A 22,214-nucleotide genomic window follows, 5' to 3' on the forward strand; every position below is an offset into this window, starting at 1 on the left:
TAATGTAAATTTACCAGTGTATAAAAAAAAAAAAAAAAAATATATATATATATATATATATATATATATATATATATATATACTGTTACACCTATTAGTTCTTTATTAATATGCATATTACTAGAATATTATCCATTTATTAGTCTAATAAAGCACATATTAATGCCCTATTCTACATGATCTTATTCTATAGCCCTAATCCAACCCAATAACTTAACAACTACCCTACTAATTATTCATAAGCAGCAAATTAAGCATTCATTGAGGGGAAAGTCAGAATTAATAGTTAACAAGTGTTATCATTCTAGAGTGCTACCAAAATTTGTCTGACAAACACTGTCTGACAGGCCAAAATCCAGAGGGACAGAGGATACGGATGCGGTATTTATCAGATTTATCAAACATATTTAAGGAAACACCGTGTTAACGCAAAGCGTCAGAGCCTGGCATAGTGGCGCATGTACCGTCGGGCATGCCCTCGGACGTAACCCCTTAACCCCTTAACCTCAGCGCAGACGTCTGCTCCATCCTCTCCAGCCTGCCTCCAAAGGCCCGCAGTCAACATTTCTGTTTTCTTTCTGCATTTTTGTTTTATTTAGGGCTCCGCCAGTGTCCTCCCTCCACCCCAGCGCACACTCTATTTTGGAGAGCAGTGGCTTGGAGAGCAGTCAAGTTTGATTAATTTTGGGATTTGGGTACAGTATGTTCCTGGACACACATCTGCGAGCAATCATAAATGCTCCAGAATGCTGGCAGAACATCCAGACCTGCCGGCAGCTGATGATGTCATCAGTGCGAGGGAAGAGCTGGCGCGTCGCCAGGCTCAGAGCGCAGGGCTTCTCCCAGACAGAGAGAGAAAGACAGGAGAAAAAAAGAGAAAGAGACATTAAGAGAAAACATCTTGACAGGGCTTTTCAGCCCGAATGGCGCGCGCGATGAAGATTCGCTCGCGTTTCTGCGCTGTGTCGTGCGTGAACAGGTGCGACGGTGGATTACGAGCAGATTAAATGTGGGAGTAACTGAATATTGTTCCCAGTGTTTATGATATTGATTTATAACAGATTAGGAGGGTTGGATTTAGGGGAGAGAAAAAAATAAATAAATCTCTTCCCTTTGCTTTCATAAACGCACAGAAAAGAAGCAGACGGAGAACAAGAGATAGAAGAAAGAGGACTTTTCAGTTCATTTGGCAAAGAGAGCTGTCAGAATCTTGACAAAAACGTGTGCTGATAAAGTCAAGTGAGGTGGGCTTCACAAACCCTCCAGAGAGGCGACTACAGACTTAATCAGACAGATGAACACACACACACACACACACACACTTCCTGCTGCCAGTCTAAGTGTATTTCCCTTCCACTTGAAACAGGACATTCCCCTCTAAAGCGCAATTTAGTGTGGGCAACTACTGAATTCAATAAGCATCAATCACAGCATCCCTTAAACTGAGGAGAGTGCCTTGGCCTGACAAAGTAGGTTTGAATCCTGCTTGCAACATGTCGCAATGCTATTTCTTCATGTTTTCCAAATAATGTCCCTTCTCTGCTCTCATAAGAAGGACAAAATGCTTCTTAGCATTTTAAATCATCTATCCAATCATAACAAACCGCTATATACTCTACTGTACAGATTTTTTAAATATTTTAGAAATCTTCTCCTTTTTTGAGTAAAGATAAAATCTTTATATATGTAACAAAGAGTGCAGAAAGAAGAGAAGTTCTACTATTACTACTAATAATGATAATCAAATGTGTAATTTAGAATAAATTTTATCACACAGCAGAATTTTCACTGCATATATTTTTATGAAAAACCCATGTCGGTCGACCACATAATGCACTCTGTAAAGCAAAGACTAAAAGGGAAAGATCTTAAAAAGGAGCTACAATAAAAAAACAGGATGACAGCTGGACAGCATAAGCCCAAAACACAGAGTCTCAGCACTAAACTTCATTTTGCAGTCTGCATCTGGTTTATTTTACGTCTACGGTTATGCAACAGACCCTTTTGATAACTAAAATCTGACCACAAAAGTTCGAAGTTAATAGCACACATCGGCACGAAACAATACCACACGCTTACATAACACGTAACAGCATAATTTCAGCATGATCGTTTAATTATGGGTTTGGATGTATATAAACAACTGGATCCGTCCCCTCCCTTAAGCGTGTTTCTGTCCTACACCTCCTCATTATCATGAGAAAAAAAAAAAAAAAAAAACAAGCTGGCAAGATTCACTGTACATACTGTACTAATAATGTGGCAAAGTGCCCAGGCTGGATCTCTGCCAGGCTTGAAATGTAACAGTTGAGACACATATGAGACTGGAGAGGGAAGTGGGAAGACGGGGATAACCAAACACTGCGTCACTAATAGAAGTGCAGTGTTCCATCTGTTACAGCAGGTTAAGCGTGCGGTACATGGTGGACAAACACGGGGCAACGGGGGGCCGCCACTTGTTGCACAACAGCGATCACGTATCCCTCGTGCAATGGTACTGTAATCTATGCCTCCTTCCTTATCGGGACTAGATTCGTGTGTGATCATGGTATTTATGGGACGGTTTACCTGAATGAGACAGCATGTGCATCCTCAGTCGTAAACTGTCCAGGAACTGCTTTCCACAGAACTCACAGCCAAAGGTCTTCACTCCACCATGCAACTTCCTGTGGATTAAACACATATTTAAACATATATTGATAGATTGATCCGGTATAGCTACACAGTAAGTGAGAGGGTCAGGTTTGGTCATTTTCTTGACCCTAATGTCGTTTGACATGCAATATGTGCTTTCCAGTGATAAAAAGGCATCGGTGATTTCACTAAATGAGGTGATCATTTATAGATATAATCTATAGCCAAGTACATTCATATCCACTTGTTAAAGTATAAAATATATTTGCTTAAAATATGTCATTTGTGCATCACCCCACCAAAGGGAATAGTGAATATAATGATTGTTTTCAAACAGATTTCTAATACTCTTCTAATCTGCCACTGTTTAAACAAAACTAGCCACACCCCCGAACGTACACTATTGGTTGAATTGTTGCTATGTCAGGCTGTTCAAAATGCTCAAAAGTGCCACAAATGTAAAAAAAAAACCTTAATCTTTTAAACAACTCAGAAAATCAAACCACGTTTTATAAAAAAATTTATTTATCAGCACATGAGAATGTATTGTGTATGCTATTTTTTGAAAACAGATTGCAAGGGCAATAATTAGGACTGGATGAAAAATATAGATATCTCGATATTAATCGATTGTCATTTTTACGGAACGATATCGATTCTTAAATCCCAAGAATCGATTAGTCTGGCCAATTAAATAATATATGAAATAAGTAAATAGTATCTGCTTATACCGAGCGACATACGGGAAAAATGTCATCATTAGATATGTTTGCACATGAACGAGAGACCTAATAGTTACGTTGCAAGAAGACATTTTCAGTGCCTACCAGTTTCAAATGATACATAGTGCAAGAGTCTAATTGACTACTTTTATGGTGCTTTATTGACATTTTTGGAAAATATGAGATCTGCATTCACCGTGTACCCCAGCTGGAATGAATCGAATGAAGCCCTGCAACATTCTCCAAAACACCTCCTTGGAAGAAAGCAAGCATTTCGTTAAAAGAATTATTCCTTTAAAGTTAAGAAAGCATTTTTATTTAGGAATGCAGCTTCGTAAATCCACGCTTGATATTCTAAACACGCCCGCGTCTGTGGCTCATAGTTTATTTTGATGATACTCTCGACAGGGTGCTGTGAAAGGTTTAGGGCAAATACTTCAAAGACTCCAGGCACTCGAAATATTCATCAAGCGGGTCTGAATCAATTAGGCCTAATACAGCAAAAGCTGTTAATGAACTGAATAGCATATGCCATCATCATCCGATGCTTAAAATAAACCTAGACCTGGATTCGAGAAACGCAACCAGCTTGTCTACAAAACCAACGTCCATAACGGACCTAGCTCCAGCAGAGCCATGAAATATTTACCGTCCAGACGTAGTGACCTGGTGGCTTGAGAGAAAACATTTATGGCTTCCTTTTATCAAAAATTAAACACGCCTCAGAGAAAGGGTACACAAAGAACCTGAACAAATATATACGCTCCATTTCAATGAAGTAGCTACAGCCACGAGCCAAACGCTAGGCCCAAAACTACCCGTCAAAGTCAAACATGCCGATTGTCCTTTTAATCTGTCCTCTCGCTCTAAATATTTGTTTTAATTAAAACGTATTAAATGCTCCTGAAATACCCCGGCAGTTCGGTATGTTTAACTGAGTCACGCTGTACATATCAACGACTCGTCCCCCGCCCACTCCTGTTCCCTTCTCTCGCCCGAGTCCTTTCATGTGAATTCCAGCCACACACACACACAGACGCACCGTCGGCGCGTGCACTGCATCAACGAGCAGTCGAGCGAACCAGCGCGGAACCAGATTTCCTAGCAGGGCGGCTGTCAACCAGAGCAGTCGAGCGCCCCTGCTCCGCAGGCGGATGCGAACCGGCTTTAAACTGGGCAAACATGGCAAACAAAACAAGAAAAATAAAGGGGAAAATCGCGCTATTTTTGCAGATCCAGGGTCCCAGGAGCGTTCTCATCACGGTTGTGTGCAGTGGCGGAGCACGCGAGCACACAACTGACAGATTCAATGAAAATAAAGGGGCTTTAATTCCGCAGACGTAACCTTTATTCCTGCTATAGAGCCCTTAATTATCACCGCTCCGCAACCGGGGTGCTGCCAGACATGCACGGGCTCATTACGAACAGGGGCATATTATTTCACCTTGAAAAAAGCTATTAAAGCAAACTCGCCACCACCAGCAACGGTCGTGGTAAAATATTCATTCCAGGACATTCTGCTGAAGATCACTCGGAGTAACGCAAGCGAATTAGCTTTCTGTTCGAATTCAAAGAGGCAACACCCGCAGGTATACGGTCGTTTTATTTGACCGAGGATGTTTGCTGAGGTCGTGTGCCGTTCGGTTGAGGGCGCAGACAGAATGCGTGTTAGCTGGATTTCACAATCTGTAGCATCTGCTGCGTCGTCCCCCTTTGCAGCCACAACACAGGGTCTGAAATAGACCGCCTGACAGAGCCCAGCCTCCCATAAACAATATCCACTCAACCGCAGTGGACACGTTGAGCACCGCTGTCGGCAGCCAACAGACGTTATCTACAGATTTGTGTGTTTGCTGGAAAAATGCTAGTGTTATCTTACTGAATGCTGCCTTGTGGCTCGAAAATTACATATTATTGCGCGGCTACTCTTTGAAAAGACTCTAAAATAATGACATGGCATAAACCAAGCTTTTTAGCAGTAATGCATTAATGCAGATGTTGGATGGTCGACTAGCAGATTGTTGAGGTTGACCAGAGCGTTCATCTAGATCTATTCCCTTTGTTTAGCTTTATATATGCCGCTTTTGAACTTCCTTAGTCTGTATACATTTTATTCAATTTAAGATTATATTATTTATCAATTATATTATTTTAAGCAATGCAACATAAATGTCTTTGCCTTGCATAACATAACTTGATTTTATTTGTTATAGCACTGAATTTAATTAAATTTGATGTTAAAATATTTTCTCTAGTACTAGTTTTTGAGCAGGTTTTGGAGTGGACATCTTTCAGGTATGGTTGAAGGCCCCGGTTTAAAGTTAGCAGGTCCCCCGGTGGAGACAAGACTTAGCACTATTTCTTTTAAATGTGCCTTTTTTTTATTAAATATATGCGATAAACCATGCTGTTTTTACCCAAATACATAATATTTGTCTCGTATTTTGTCAATGGGCGTTCTTGCTTAATAATAAATATCCATTTTTTGATTATTGATTACTGCTGTTCCCTTTAGTAATTCTATGTATGATTTAACATTTCCAGTGCATTTTAATCCAGCAATTTTAAACAATTGATGGGACAACCCAGAATGGTAGGTAAAAATGTTTAACCCAACCAGCTGGGTCAAAATAATCTAGGGAGTTCTGTCCAATATTTACCCAGTGCTGAGTTGCCAAATAACCCAAGCTGGGCTGTTTTTAACCCAGCATTTTTTTTAGAGTGTATGGTATCCGTGAACAGCGATGGAGTGTTGCACAATTCTGACTGAACTTTAATCATTTCAAGACTGTAAAATGTTGTCATAATGTGATCCAAGTTGACCAATAAAGACCCTCTCATCTCTCTATAGTAAGACAATCTCTGGTTTTATCATGCTAGCAGTTTGCTTTGCTTTGCTTCATCCAATTTAAAGCATCGCCTTTATAGCCATCAAAATATTTCTTTTGTAATTAATTGTTAAATCCCCAAGTACACGTCTTTTGCAGTTTTTTAAGGTCTCACTGTTGTTTTTTAGTGTTTCGCGCCAAATCTTTTTAATTTAAAAACAGCTTGTTTTTTTGGTTTTTTTTTACATAATGCAGTTGTTTTAATGTATTCTGTGTGAACATCCTTCGGAAACAAGTGTCTTAGTCGGTCTGGTAAATGTTCACCCAAAATTCTTTCACATTGTTTTCTTCTGTGCAAAATGTGTTTATTTTTTCCAAAGAGGAAAGTCAGTCATGTATGTTTAGTGAAGGTAAGCAAATAATGAGTGTTTTCATTTTTGTCTGAACTAACTCTTTAAGAGAGATTAGTACACAAGTCAACCCACCAACTAATCAGATTTGCACGTCCCTACTACAAGCAGCATATTTTATCATGTGAATTCTTCTGATATTACACAATTTGACATCTACTTTTCATCTAAAAACGTTAATTGTGAGTAGTTAATATTAATGGATGTATCATCAAACCTCTCTAGCAATTTGATTGCTCTGTAACAAGGGCACCTTTCAGAAACCTCCCTTTAATCTCATTCCCTCTGTCCACTTGAAAGACACGAAAGATTGAACAACACTGATCTGAGGCGTGGAGAAATACCTGGTAAATGGAACAATGAGAGGAAAATCAATACTGCTCGTCTTGATCCCAGTCAAAACAACTGTCATAGTCAAAGCAAACCCAAATAGACAGACATAAAATACCGTGACAACTCACTACATTATTTAAATAGTCTAATTTGAGCTCCAGTATCTGGACACTGACGTGCAGATGCAGACAGTAACAAAAGAATATTAAATAATGCTGAAGTCAGATCAACGTTAAATCGACTCTAAACATGGAAATCGAACCTCTGAAAGCACAACTTGTTAAAACTTAATCTTCCGGTCGATTTAAGTACACCTGCCCAGAACGAAACTGTTCAGACGAGGTTAGAGGAGAAAAACCAATCTGTAAAGATGATGGTCCATTTGTCTCTACAGGCCGCTGTTATACATTCCTATTAAAATGCAGGCATTAAAATGTCGACTTTCTCTAAGGAGACAAATTGTCGAGCTGTCTGTTTGAGACAGGGTAAGCGCTTGTGTTTCTGGAGTGGGCCACTGGAAGTGGCTTTGATTAATGGCAGGCCAGAGCTGAGCTGCTAGAGTACCTTTCCCACTGAGAGAGCAATTCAGGGGCTGATGTGTGCAATCGGATACTAGAGCACTGCCAAATTACCAATGAGGCGGCTTTAAAGGAAGTCTTCCCCAAAGCAGTGTGAGAAAACCGTATGAAGCATGAATGGGAAAACAGAAACACTTCACACAAACCCACAAACAAATGTCCATTTATCAAGATACACCAACTGGAACTGTGACGCAAATGATCATGTTTATGTGCAATGGTACTAAGAAGGAACTTAAGTGAGCAGGTATAACAGTACATGGTGCAAGTAATATGTATTGGCATTAACGCACAGACTTCAATGAGCTGCACTGGAACAAGGGCCCTTTGGCTGCAGGGACACGATATTTTTCACGTTATTTTCAGCTCATCTATTTGTGATGCCCTCATTGTAGTATATAATAAATGGTTCCGTTTAGGTTTCCCCTACAAAGTCTGCATAGTTGGTATGTTCCACATGTTCCACTGAATTACTGTAAGCAAAATGCACAATACATGCACTAGTAAAGAAACACAACATTGCTGTGTGAATGGAACTGGACAAGACAACCTTCTGTAACAGTGCAAGCTAATACTGTAACTTGCGTGGATGTAATCTGTGTGTCAACTGAAGGTGCTGGATTCAGTCACTGTGTTCCATTAAAGGTGCTGCTTCAAAGTCTAAAAAAAGGAATCGGCTTAAATGTGAATTAACTAATCAAACACGAGCACGGAAAGTTTTAAAATGAAAACGGACACCAAATAGCACACATTTACGGCAAATGATTGATTTGTGATAAGAATCGCCATCTCTGTCCTCGGTGAGGCTCTTCCTGTGCTGCTGTCTGTGTGCAAATCACTGCTGCCAACTAATTTTCAGAGAAAGTTGCTAAAGGACGGTCGATTTATTTCTAAAACTGGCTAAATGATGTTGTGATATCACTCTAAGAAAAGTCTGTACAAATACGGCATAATCTACTATGCTAAGATAAATTAATTTACTTTTTTTTTGTTTTACCTGTTTTTTGTTATTGTTTTCGGGTTAGAGGGTTTTAATGCTAAAGCTAAAGTAAACATTAGTTATGTTTTTTGCCTAATACCTAATACCACTAATAAATCAGCAAAATTTTTCACAGGCTGCATATTATTAAACCAATGTTTGGTAGCGGGTTTGGTGACATTCTTCTTTGCAAGGCTAGAGAGAGAAACAGGAAAGATCTTCTGCAAATTGGGAAGTGTTCAATTTACCCGTGCAGCGGATGCTCAATGACCTGATGGCATTGTGTGAGCGAGGCCAGTGTCATTATGACAGCACGAGTACATCCTCACAGCTGACTGTTTCCCTGAGGCTCTATTGAAAGATTGCTGCTGGTAATTTCACAGAGTTCTGTCTAGAAAGCTGTTGTGCAGGTTGGAAAAGCTGCCAAATGTTGTCTGGGAACATAGTGTAACAACAGTGTGATGGTTGCCATGGATGATTTACTACAATTTCGCACTGAAACTCTCAACAAATATTATTATTCTATTAAACTCAGATTCCAGGTAAGGTTATGTGCCTCACTCAAGGTCAGTGTGACACTACACAAACAAGTACCATGGCAAGCCTACAGTAACCATTCATTTTTGTTATGCAACGAACCACTCAGATTTGACTCATTGGCCTTGATAGTAAACTGAATCTTTAAACTTTAAACTTATCTGGATATTTTTCTAAACTTTACACAACAAACATTACATTCTATCTCTCTATCTATCTATCTATCTATCTATCTATCTATCTATCTATCTATCTATCTATCTATCTATCTATCTATCTATCTATCTATCTATCTATCTATCTATCTATCTATCTATCTATCTATCTATCTAGGTAGGTAGGTAGATATCTTGAATTGAAAGTAATTTAAAAATTTTCATTAACATTGACAGCGAGATAAAAAAAAAAACTTAAATACTTAATTGTTTTGGTTTTGGAGTTGTTACATTAAATGACCATAATTAATTTAGGACATCTTTAAAACTACGAATTTGGCCCAAAGTCTGTGTATATTTGCATTTTCTTCAAATCTTATCTACACTACGATGAGAACGTTTCTATCCTTCAATAAAGCAGCCACTGAACACTTCCAAGGGAAAGGGCTGGATGTAAGCTTTGACTCTTTCTCTAAGTGAGCCAACCACAGCTCTGGCACAAGAGCCACATTACTGGATGGAATTAGTGTGAAATGCAGGCTACCGGTCATCATCCAAAGATTAAACTAACCTTTTACTTTGATCAGGAGTTTGGGTTACAAGTGAACAGACAGCAAAACATGTGGCCGAGCCAACGAGATCAAAGGTTTGAGACGCATTGTTTGTATTTTGGCATATTACGCTAGAGTTTAGGAACTGTGACTAAAGTCACTGTTTTCAGCTGAATCTCAGAGTCGCCGATCAATAAGCTACCCAACCCCCAAAGCTACAGCCAGAGCTACCAAAACAGGCGCGCACACACTCAAATGCACAAAAGAGGGTTTGAACACGAGAACAATGTGAGAAAGAGAAGAAAAAACACCCTCAGGGCGTCAAAGGTCAGAAGTTTGACCCGACCCTAAAGAGTTGACCTGTATAGCCGCGATAAGGGCTGAAAGAGTCCTGTCTTTGCCTGATAGCAGGCTTTGGGGTGAAAAGATACTAGAGGGCTTAAAGTCTTGACCAACTGGATTCCAGAGGTCCGTGGAGATGACAGAGGTTTAAAGATCACTGGGTGGCCGCAGTCTTGTGGGACAGGAAGGGCTTGAAGCGCTAATGAAGCTTGACCAGGGCAACGCTCTCTGAAAACATATCTTCTCCGGAGGCTGGGTTATCCATTAATGGGCTCAATGTGTTTTTCTTTGGCCCTTTCCACACTGCGGATCATTATAAATGTCATGCTAATCTTTCAGTGAATTCATGATCTATCACCGCAGCTATCTTTACAAATCTATTATAAGATAGTTCATTTAATACATGCATTTCCAGAAATTTCAGCATGGAATCCAACAAATTGGTGTAAGGTTTAGTTTTGCTTCTCAAGAAAATGAATATATATACAAAAATATATATTTAAATCTAAATCTTACACAAGGAAATCTGAGATACTGTATCTGTTGTAACTAAGTATAAAATGTCTTAATAAGCAGTTTAACGTACAAAATTTAAATTAACCGGTTTTATTCAAGTTAAAAAAAAACATTACAAAAGTAAACACGACTAGACAAAACTGTATTAGGTAACTCCAACAAACTCATTGTTAAGAATCAGACCAAATAAAAATAACTTTTCTTTTTTTTGTTTGCTGTTATTAGAAGCACAGATCTCAACACAGATAACATAAACTGCACAAATGACATTATCTGCAATAATCGCTATCAGGTCTTCCAAACTTCCTGTTCACAAGGAGCATATACAGTGTCCTCCCAGGAGACTACTGGTATGTAGTTAGAGCTGCTGTTGTAGTTAACCAGAGGATAAAGGGAGAGGCTGAGTAAACAAAAGATCTCCTGAAGCAACAGTTGAGAAGACAATAGATGAGCTCTGAAGCCCGGTGTGTGAAAGACACTCATTATCTCTGTGCTTCAGTCTCGTTGCCATTGAAGCTCTCTATGTATACACTATCATTCAAAAGTTTGGGTTTGGAAGTTTTTGAAAGGAGTTTGTATGCTCACCGAGGCTCATTAATTTGCTCACTCTTTTCATTCGATCAAAAACACAGTAAAAAATGATTTTCTACAATTAAAAAATGTAAAAATAAGTCACACAATCCTTCAAAAAAAAATCATATTCCGAATTTTTTTTTTATTATTGTTATCAGTGTTGAAAACAGTTGTGCTGCTTAATATTTTGGTAAAAATGACTTCATCAGGATTTGTCAAGTTAGATGGCATGTTTAATATAAGCAAAGAAATCTGCGAAGGATAGACTTTAAAAAGTCTTTAAAATGGGACTTGCTGTAAAAAGCTCCTGGATCACAACTTTCAAAACGGTTTTATGTGTTTTTTTCTCCTGAAAGTCAGCAGAACAATCTTTATGTTGTGAAGCAACAGCACAGTCCATTGAATGCACTGTATTTCTGTCCCTCACAGTCTCCTTCTCATTCCAGTCAGAAATTAAATAAGGCACTAGCCTAAGGTCTACAGAAAGATCAAAGTAATAATATTTAATTGAAGTAGCAATCTTTTGCAACATTACTATCCTTTTACTCTCAATTTTGATCAAGAAAGTGTTTTTTTTTTTTTTTTAGTGCCCTTATTATTATTAACAAAAGGTTCATATTTTGGTTTTCGAGTCCTCCACAACAGGTTGACATGCATGCAAGGTCAAAAAAAATCTTATTATATGCTTTTTTTTTACCCTTTTGCTCAACAACTCCCAAATGATTTCTTCAAAGATTAATTTTTCCAAACCCTAATCTGCAATGACTGGTCGATTTTATTTTAAGCAGCATTTGTAAGCTTTAACGCTTCAAAAGTGGTACCTATTGGCAAATAAAGATTTAGCATTTTTACTCAGACCAACATAAAAATCTGCACGTGCGACAAGTGGGCGGGCAATATGCTAATGTTTCACCTTGACCTCAACACGAAACAGCTTGGGATTCGCTTTAAAAACAACTCATTTCAGTTATTCAGAGTCAGGCACTTTCTTTTGAAAAACGACAACCTTATACGCGATGCACTTTCAGATTAAAACATTTTCATTCACATAGAGCTGTGTTACACAGCAATAAAAGTCATTAAAAAAAATCCATAATAGAGGCACTTTAATCTCACCCCAAACTTCTGAATGGTACGGTTCACGCAAACTATTAAGCAGCGCAACGGTTTTCAACATTGTGAATAAGAAATCAGCATATTAAAATGATTACTAAATCATCGAGTGACACTGAAGACCGAAGTGATGAGCCTAAAAATTAAGCTTTGCCATAAAGTAATTTGCAAGCTACAGGAAGTGGCTCTATTAGCTCCATTTCCTCTGTCTTTCTTGACCTCTCTGTGTCTCTCAATCTCCCTCTGTTTGCTCTATAACAAAAGATCTAATTAGAGCCGTGAGCGGCGGGCCAATGCGAGTGCTCTAGGATCTCCCACTTCCAGGGATTCCTAAGCAGCGGAGCTGATCTGTGTCCCCAGAGCCCCTGCACGCATCAGTCGTCTCCCCGCCGCCCGCGGTGGATTGTGAGTACACATCAGCGGCAGATTAAATCCACTCAGTGGAAAGCAGCACATTCCTCGGCTCGACCACAGGGCAGAAATGACATGCATGACAGGACCGAGACAGGGAACAACGGTTCGCAGAGGTCTTAATCCAAAGGGGAGTGTGTCTGTTGCACGGCCGTTGTGACGTCCACTGCTATTGCATTAATTTCACGGATGCATGTGTTTAAAGTCGTTTTAGAGGACTGGGAATGCTTTGGCGGGAGAATTGGTTAGATTCACGACTTTGAGGGCCTCTCGCAATTGGGGCAAAAGTTTAACTGTTATTGGTATTGGGTCGCCTCACCATGACCACAGTGACCCCATGGGGCCCCAGGGCTTTCATAACGTACTGTGTGCAAGTCAGATGTCGGCGGATCTTAACATCTGCCACTGTTCACAAACCAGAAAAGGGCAAGCTGAGTTTATGAACAAATATAAGTGGCTGGCTAACCTATTGACCCACTGTCTGGATGCGGTTGCTGTACATCCACCTCAAGTTTGTTACCAATAAAATGTTTTCAACATTTAACAGTAAAGACATTTAGTTAAAAATACTGTGAAGAATAGCAATACGATATTATGCCAAACCACTGTTTTTACTGCTATGTAAAAGAGGTGTATCGAATTTAATTTTAAACATTCGTTAATAGATCCGAAACAAAAGGAAGCATCGTGTGTTTTAGCGCCACACTGGAACGGAGAACATCTGATAGGATGTGTTCGTCAGGCCTCAGACAGGAAACCCGGGTCGGTGTCACCGGGTTCAGCATTTGTGGGAATGAATGAAAGAGTATCAGGTGTGCTGCAATACACACAACGTGTGGCCACTTTATCTGTGTCTGACAGAAGGCTAAAGTCACTATCAGACCATCTTCACCACAGAGACTAAGGAGAGCGGTGCGGGGTTATCTTCCCCTCTGATAAAAACAGATAAAGCTCAACCTACTGTTTGAGAGTCCAAGTTGAAACTCTATGGCCATCAGTCAAGCCCAGACCAATAAAACTGAAATAACGATGGCCTTTGGTTGGTGAAAAAATGGATTTCATATGTCAACTTCAGCAATAAATATTTTATTTTGACATATGGCGTTACACCAGTTGGCTGTCCACCAAGTCAAAGTGAGAGGACGTTCTGTGCGAAAAACAAAAATGCACAAACATGCCTGATTTTATTCATACTTATTGGTTATTTGAGCTTTAGAAAACAGCATTTCTAATCCTGTCTGTCAAAGCTGCTGCTGCTGGCCGATCATTTTGACAGTGTCAAGCCAGAGGTTATGGAGGGAAGGTCAGGGTCAAGATGCGCTAAGCAGATGTTTCTAACCTGTTTTCAATAAGCCTGAGGAAGTGCATTATAAAGAGAAGGTTCACCCAAAAAGAAAAAATCTGTCATTATTTATTCAACCTCATTTTACTTCACAGTAAACCAATATGGCTTTCTTTCTTTTAAAAACACAAAAGCACTATATTTAACAAAACATTTTTTCCTCCGCTTGCATTACTTTTCTATTATTATTCTATGTAAAACCTGTGCTTAGTGGACGTAAGATATGTTTTGACATGTTTTTTTTTTCTTGTATTTTTCTGGTCATGAATCAATTCGATTATATTGAAAAGAGAAGCGTGCGCATTCTGCAAAACATCTCTTATTTTGTATTTCCCAAATAAACAATGAAAGGATTTAAATTTTGGGGTTCTATTCTTTATATAAATATATAACCCTCAAATAACTTCACTCACCTGTGTTGCTCAGCAGCTTCATTATCGGGCAGCTCCATATCACACACCTCACATCTTTCTTTCTGGGTTTGGACCTCATGCTTGACATTCGCTGTGAAATCCCCAAGCTTGCTTAAGAACTCCCTCTGAATCAAGCTCTGATGGAAGAGCCCCCCATAGGCACTGAAATCCATCGACATGGCCAGGGAGGACGGCACATGTAGGGACGAGGCCATGGACACAGGTAAGGGCAGCATGCTTTCGCTCTTATGGTTGGACGGGATAGAGCACAGTGACGCGAAATGTCTATCAGCCAGACTGGCCATATTGACTAGACCCGCTTGGCTGTTGTCTCCTTGGGAATCAGCAGAACTATCTGCGGAGTGGAGCTCGCGGGCGCTGGTGATGACGCTGCCTCTGGTCGGGGTTCCAGGGGTGTCCCGGGGGTGCCTGGAGTCACCTCCGCCCTCCCCGTTCCTGGGGAAGCCGCCTTCGTGTTGGTAGTCCTCGTCTACCTGCATCATCTCAGTCTTGATTTTATCTAGCAACGGAGATGAGTTACCAAGGTTGTTTGAGTAACTCTGGGTCACGTTGCCTTGGAGGACCGACTGTCCCATGCTCATCAAGCCCTCTACGGCTGCTTTAGTCGGGCTGACGGTTGAAAGACCCAGTTGGGTGGACTCTGTAGATCTCTTATCCACCATGCTGACCAGCGCCAAGCGATGGCGATGGCCGGCGTCCTGTATGGAATGCTTTTTAGAGATGAATGTGCTCTTAAGGTACTTGATCCTGCGGTCATCGGCATCCTCTGAGCCGTTTTCGTTCATATTCACGTCCGTGTCGTTCTCTTCAGAGGCCTGGATGGTTTCCAAGATCTTCAGACATTGCTCCTCCAAATATTCTATCTCTAAAATCTCTGCGGCGTACAGCAGGTCGTCCAGGTCCTCCAGCTTGGCTTGGAGCGTAGCGGTGTAGGCGTACTCCAGAATTTGCTGGAAGGTCTTTGGTGAGAGGAAGTCCAGAGTGTAATGTTGGCTGTTGCGGTGGAACAGGATCTCGAACATCTTACTAGCACATGCGAGCACGGTTCTGTGGGCATGAAACTCCTGGCTGTCGACCATGATGACCACATCACACAAGGTCCCCGAGAGGCGCATCTGGTTGGCCTTCTGCAGGAGCGATGTGGGGTGGCCGGGGTTCTGGAGGTGGATCGCACCCATTTTAGTCAAATCCATGACATCGACATCTACCGAACCATCTCACGGATTTGCTTCTCTCCTTGAGTGCTCCTGTAAACATCATTCAGTCATGTCACAAAAAATGAGTACAAAATACACTACGCCACATGTGCAATGCTCGGTTCATTCATCTCTGTTACACAGGTCATGTTAATCATCTCTCAAACGGGTTAACTCAGTGCTTTGAGAAGAAGTCAAAAGGACGTTGTTGTTGTTGTTGAACCTCTGTACAGAGGCATAAGCTAATCGTCACAACATGTACTTAATGTTATGCAATCACAGCGATAGTAGTGGAAAGCTGCCAGGTGAAACTGAACCGACGGCATTCGGGGCATGCTTGAGAGGAACGTGCTTTTCTGATATTGTTCTTCAGGCAAGAAACACAATTTGTTTTAATTGTACCTTTAATTTAGTATTAACACTCTGGAACATTCCTACAGGAGAGAAGAAAAAGGAGTGACACCCCAGGAGTGAAATTGTAATCTGTCGTGACATGTACGGCTGCACAATAAAAAAAAATACAATTATAAGACCAGTTGTCTCAAAACAGTTATATATATTTATAGATCAACTAATCCCAATATAGATTTTATGCTTAACTGCAATGAACTTTGTTACAATGATAACTAGTAATGAGAGTTTAACTAGTATTATAAGCATTTTCTAAAATCTCAATGAAGCACAAATGGTTTTGTAAAAAGCATGGGTGTTTGTGTGTGTGTGTGTGTGTGTGTGTGTGTGTAAGATAAATGCATAAATGCTAACTATCTCCTGTGAATATTAATAGAACAGTGTGAATATGGGTAAAACAGCATCTGTTGAACAGATTATGGGTCTGTATGTAATAACATCTATTCGGTAAAATAATGCATTTTTCGTGTTTTTGTATTATTTTGACAACAGATTTCAATCAGTTAAAGTATAAAATATATAAATATCTTGGCTGATACAAAGTACTGAAAATAAATGCATTATGCTTTTATGGCAAACCTGATGATATTTTTGTATTTATTTTGCGCGTGAGTAAATTGAATTTCGGACAAGAGGCATCGGATTTCGTCTCGAAAAGCCTTCGTTGGTACTAAACACTTCAAATAATAAAAACGATGAAAAGAAAAAAAAAAAAAGGTACGGATGCACCTTGTCCTTCATGCCAAACCTGAAAAGGTTGAACACTCGTAACCTTTCAGCCTCCAAATCACACAAATAACCCAAACCCGCGAGTCGCGGTTTATTGGAACCGCGCGTGCATTTATCGAGCTTTCCGTATTAAATTTACGACTACATTACTACCGCTAAACATGACAGAATAAGCAACAGATCTGAGACAGCGAACACAGTCATGCTTCCTCCGCGCAACAGTCTGTGTTCGCGGTCTTCGCTGCGCGCAAATGCACCTGATCGACAAGTTCTTTTAAGCAACATTCCCAGCAGTTAATTCATAAACGCAACCATTTCCACAACGCCTGAAATCTACGCGTCCCGAAAGCGTAACCGAGCGTGCGGGATCGCTCAGGCGCGTGCCGTATCTTTAAAGACAAGAAACAAGTTGCATCCCCTAACGCGAAACGAACTCATTCTCGCGGCACTTTCACCAACTAAAAAGCATTCGCGTCGCCAGCCTCAGCATCTGGAAGGACGGTTGAGGTTCGACCGGCGAAGTTGTTTTCACTTACCTGCAATTGGCGCGTAAATTGAACACTTGTTATTAAGGCATCAACATACTGAGGTTCGCGGGAGCCGCTTCACGCGCACTACACTCGCCGTGCGGATTCCAATCATCATCATCGCCGTGACGTCAAAGCAATGGCTCGCTGTTTTCGCCGAGGCGCGCCAAGACGCCGCGCGCAGGAGCCCTGTGATGATTAGTGCTTTTAGGACGGAGCTGGTGAAATAAAATGAAAAAAAAAAAAAAAAACAGCGCTGTGGCGTTCTAGCACTGGAATTAAAGCACAACTCCTAATAGCAATTTACATGTGACTGAAAATTAAAGTATTAAGTCCAACTTGCGGGGAAAAACACGGCCCGGCGTGCGGTCCACTTACACTTTCCTCAGAGGATGTTTAACTTTAAAGAGCACGGCCGCGTTAAAAGAGCTTAGCCTGTCTGTGAATGAAGGGGGGGATGAATGAATGAGAATAAAACCGCGCTGTAAGTCTCACCTCATCCCACTGTCCTCTTATCTGGAGACGTGCTGCTTTATAACGTACATTAATAGTGAAGGATAACCCTAGAAACATCAGGGAGCCACTGTATTTTCTTGTCTGCTTCATACTGCCACTCACATTACGGTATGTTGTTTTGGCAGAAACAGAAGCACAAATATGGACGACGGATGAAACGTTTATTGTATTTTAATGCGGCAGATACATAGGTCAAGGACAAAGATGCTCTCAGCGCATTCTAATATTTATATTCATGTTTTATTCATACGTTTTTAGAAAACACTCGTGTTGAAAAGTATTTAACGACAAAATGCCTAGTTGTGTAACCTTAAAGGGATAGTTAACCCCGACCACAAAAATGTAATTTACTCACCCTCAATATTCCACACCTGTATGTGTGTGTGTGTGTGTGTGTGTGTGTGTGTGTTTCTGTTGAGGACTTCTGTCAAGTTCTTCTGAAGAATGTTAGTAAGCAAATAGTTGACGGTAGCTATTGATCATTTCCATCGTGTGGAGAAAAAAAGGCATCAGTCAATGGCATCAACCGTGTACCAGAATTCTTCAAAATATATTTTGTGCTCACTAGAACTATCCTTTGAACTACTCATTTACTTAAATAAGTAATAAAGTCTATAAAGTTAAATAAAAATTTCATCCAGACCTCACCCAAAACCAAAAAAAACCCCATTTGATTGCGAAATTGCAGAAAGTAGTTTATATATATATATATATATATATATATATATATATATATATATATATATATATATATATATATATATATATATATATATATATATATAAATTTAATAATTATTATATTACTTTCAATTAATACATGTTACTGTTTATATGAAACTCGTGTCCACTGACATTTGAGGCTTATGAAATAGTGCCACCTGCTGGCCAAGGTAAGTAATGATGATTATATGTAGATACTTTTTCCTTTTTCAATCAAAATACAACGCATAGATTATACACAATATTCCAGAAATGCACCAATAAATAAATAATTAACCCACCCATGCCCACTAATGCATAACACCATAGGCTCTCCTCTAAAGAGTTTATTCAGTACCTTTCTGTCATTTTAATTTCATTTTTGCCGAGTGTAAATAAAAAGTTACCAGCAACAATAACCATAGCTACTATTTTGGAGAGATCCCTGACAAAATACATTGTTTGTAAGGCTCAAAATGAAACACCACGTTGCTGACCTTTATAAATCTGCCAAATAAAAACACCGAGGCAATACATTTAATTCCAGGTCAGATTATCTAAGCATGACATTGGACAAACACAACAAATTGAGAGAATCCTTCATGTTTTAATGAGTTTAATTAAAATGTGTTAGAGCAACACAATTTACAACATGTTCTTTGCTTATCATAGTAAAGCTCACCCATTATACTGCTATTTCATGGGTCAAGTCCCCAAATACATGAAACAATTTACAGTTTTGGGGCAATCTGGCAGTGAACAACTGAACAACTTGTGTACAACGGGAAAACGAAACCCTCTCTCATTCTCTCAAACATTATAGAAAGCATTAAAATCAAAATAACCGACAATCTTCACTATTCCTCCAACCGGACAGCCTCAAACCGATACGTAAACAGTTCAGGCCAGTCTTTGTTTTAACGTCAGACACGGGCAAGCAGACAGTCATGCAATGAGTGATGATATAAGAACTCTTCTCAGAGCCACGCGTCCCATCAGTCCACTTTCACGCAGGACCGTTAACATACGTCGCGTTATAAAAGGACAATCGGCAGTTGCTGCAAAAACTATGCAAATTTTCTCGAAGAAAAAAAAAAATAAAAGGTAACACGATCACAGTGCACAAGCTTGCAGGTGACGGTGCGAAACATTTCCAGAGGTACAAGGTATAAAAATGAGCAGATATTTTAGCGTAAGTCAATGCTTTAGGAGCACGTTGGAAGAATGGTTTAACGTATAAATCCCGAATATTAGAAACGCACGATAATTGTAAAAACGCATCTAATGAAGACTTCAGTAGCGAACCAAATGGCTTATTTGAAATCTTTATCAGACATTCAGCATGTTAAAATATCTTACGATATTTTTTTGTCTTTACGTAACCGCCATAACGAGTTATCATCCAACAGGCAAGTGTAAATAAAACATGATAAAATATAATAAAACACAAAACTAACAACACGTCGAACCTAGCCCTCAAACACTCAAGATAAAAAAATAGGAGAAGTCATTTACATTTTAACAATGTACTTTGTAAATAAATGGTTCGAATAAATCATTCTCCTGAATAACTTGATGCCCTGCTTTAAAAACGACAGAATGTACAGAGAAACACGAGAAGCTCTGTAAGGATATCTCTGAAGTGTATGAAGTTTTGACTGTGATACAGAAACTTGATCAAATTAACAAAAAGAAAAGAAAAAAAAATGCGTACATACATCAGAAATGAAAACGTCTGTCTGCAGATGTACCATTTTGTTCAGAAAATTCATTAAGGGCACTGTTAAACAAACACGTTTCCACTCTCCTCACGCTTTGCTTTCGGTGGCGTTTGTTTGCGTGACGGCGTTGGGTTCTGCTCCAGCGTCCCGCGCAGCTTTCTTCAGCTCACTCGTGCTCTTCTCCTCATCCACTGTTTTCCTGTGATTGAAATCATTAAAGGGACAGTTCAGCCGAAATGAACATTTTGTCATCCTTTTACTCACCCTCGTGTTATCCCAAATTCCGAACCTGGCTTTATTTCTTTCGGACTTTATTTCGCAAACTGTTCGGTGAGACGGACCGACGAAACTGTTCAAGAGTGATTCAAACGCGCATTAGACTCACGGTACGTTACATTAGAAAAATTGTAAAAAATAAACAAGGTGTGTCTGAATTATTCAGTTAAGTGAGCCAAATGCAGCCGAGGGCACTGAATAAAACATAGGCGTTGAATAAAAATCCATTCTGAGATATTAAGAATCGAGGGCTACTCACGACAAAAACTAGAACTATAAAGATAACTATAGAGATCATTTTAGTGACCACCACTGATTTTACGTACAGTGCTCACGTGATGATAATGTGCTACGTTGTTAAGAAACATTTTTTTATGGTTTAAAAACAATCATGACTAACTAATTTCTATATGCAAGAGCCTCGAACAGTTAAACACACACACTTGTATGCGTCCAAGGCATCCTTGTGAACACAGTAAGTGAAACCAAAAAGCTTTAAGGCAAAGAAAACACATTTGTAACAGTATATTGCATCTGGGCAGCTCTTAAAGTGACAGCATAACTATAACTATACTGTGATATATTGCTCCTACCGTGAAATAAAAAAATATATAGTGATATAAAGTTTGTCATATCGCTGCCCCCCTAAGTGTTTTTATCCATATAGTTGTGTTTTGGACTCTGTTATTCTTATAAGATTCTTTACAGTTATAGCTATCTTCATAGTTATTGTCATAGCTGTGAATGGCCCTTTATTCCCATTTTTGGAATGACATGAGGGTGAACAAATCACTGAATTTTCATTTGCACCTTTAAATGACTACATCTAAAGAATGCATGCACGTTCACCGATTCAGATGACCACATGCAGTGAAATGACAACAAACAACAAACACGCACAAACAAAACTGAGAGAACATCTAGAGAGCATCTAGAGATCCATACTCGTCCTGCGCTGGAACAGATGGGCCACTGGAGCCAGCTGTCCCCACAGCATGTGACCCATCCCGAGGGACGTCTGTGTCTGGAGCCAGTGGGAGCTCTCCATCAATCACATGTTCATGATTCACTAAGGGGATCGCGGCGCTGCCCTGTGGGCTGATGGGATTTAAAGCGGCATGAGACTCGGGCGACTCAAATTCGTTTTCTGTGACTTTTGAGTTTATAGCATCTGGTTGGACGACGCTGGGAGGGGAAGGTTCTTCTGAAGGGACCGTCGGAGGAACCTCAGCTCGTGGCTCTGGGGAATCACCCAGGTCTACCAGGAGAGTAACGCTAGCCGGGTCGGGAGACGGGGTGGACGTGATGGAGGGTTTGGTGTGAGATTTGGGCGTGCTGCTGTTGGGCGGAGTCGTTCGGGCGGGGTTAAGAGGGTCAGAGGGAGGCGCCGTGATGCTGGAGGTGAGGGTGGTGCTCTCGCTAACTGGGCTGCTCTGGCTAAGGTCAAAGGTGTCAGTGACCGTGTCTGAGTTAGTGGGCACAGAGAGAGGCAAGTCCACCACCGCGGCGGCAGTTTCCGTCACTTGCCTGTGAGAAGAGGGAGAGAACAGAGACACAGACGGGTGATGTCCACACGGAGGGGGAGACGTTGAGGGAGAAACACATATGCAATGCTGTTTTGAAATGCGGTATTGGGTGTATTACCAAAGCAGCGTTACGATTAATGGCCGCTAGAGGG

The 22,214-nt window shown here is 40.2% G+C and overlaps 2 protein-coding genes across 5 annotated transcripts in view; both read right to left on the minus strand.

Moving 5' to 3' along the window:
- Positions 1 to 17,705, minus strand: part of zbtb16b (zinc finger and BTB domain containing 16b) — a 50,172-nt gene extending 32,467 nt beyond the window's left edge. Inside the window, exons 1-4 of one of the 4 annotated variants that reach the window (XM_043259259.1) lie at positions 17,331 to 17,696; positions 16,057 to 16,088; positions 14,438 to 15,705; positions 2,569 to 2,666 (exon numbers count right to left, since the gene is read on the minus strand). In XM_043259259.1, the coding sequence (XP_043115194.1) occupies positions 2,569 to 2,666; positions 14,438 to 15,651 (1,312 nt within the window). In that variant the 5' untranslated portion in view covers positions 15,652 to 15,705; positions 16,057 to 16,088; positions 17,331 to 17,696. Of the gene's footprint in view, positions 1 to 2,568; positions 2,667 to 14,437; positions 15,706 to 16,056; positions 16,091 to 17,330 lie in introns of those variants that run through there. The other 3 variants (XM_043259261.1, XM_043259258.1, XM_043259260.1) reach the window with 3 other exon arrangements.
- Positions 17,706 to 19,138: 1,433 nt separating this feature from the next.
- ncam1b (neural cell adhesion molecule 1b) overlaps positions 19,139 to 22,214 on the minus strand; it is an 81,613-nt gene continuing 78,537 nt past the window's right edge. The window contains 2 exon segments of the mRNA XM_043259257.1: positions 19,139 to 20,459; positions 21,482 to 22,063. Of these exon segments, the coding sequence (XP_043115192.1) occupies positions 20,348 to 20,459; positions 21,482 to 22,063 (694 nt within the window). The 3' untranslated portion in view covers positions 19,139 to 20,347.

Source organism: Puntigrus tetrazona, chromosome 15 (genome assembly GCF_018831695.1).
Source record: "Puntigrus tetrazona isolate hp1 chromosome 15, ASM1883169v1, whole genome shotgun sequence".
Classification (NCBI taxonomy): Eukaryota; Metazoa; Chordata; class Actinopteri; order Cypriniformes; family Cyprinidae; genus Puntigrus; species Puntigrus tetrazona.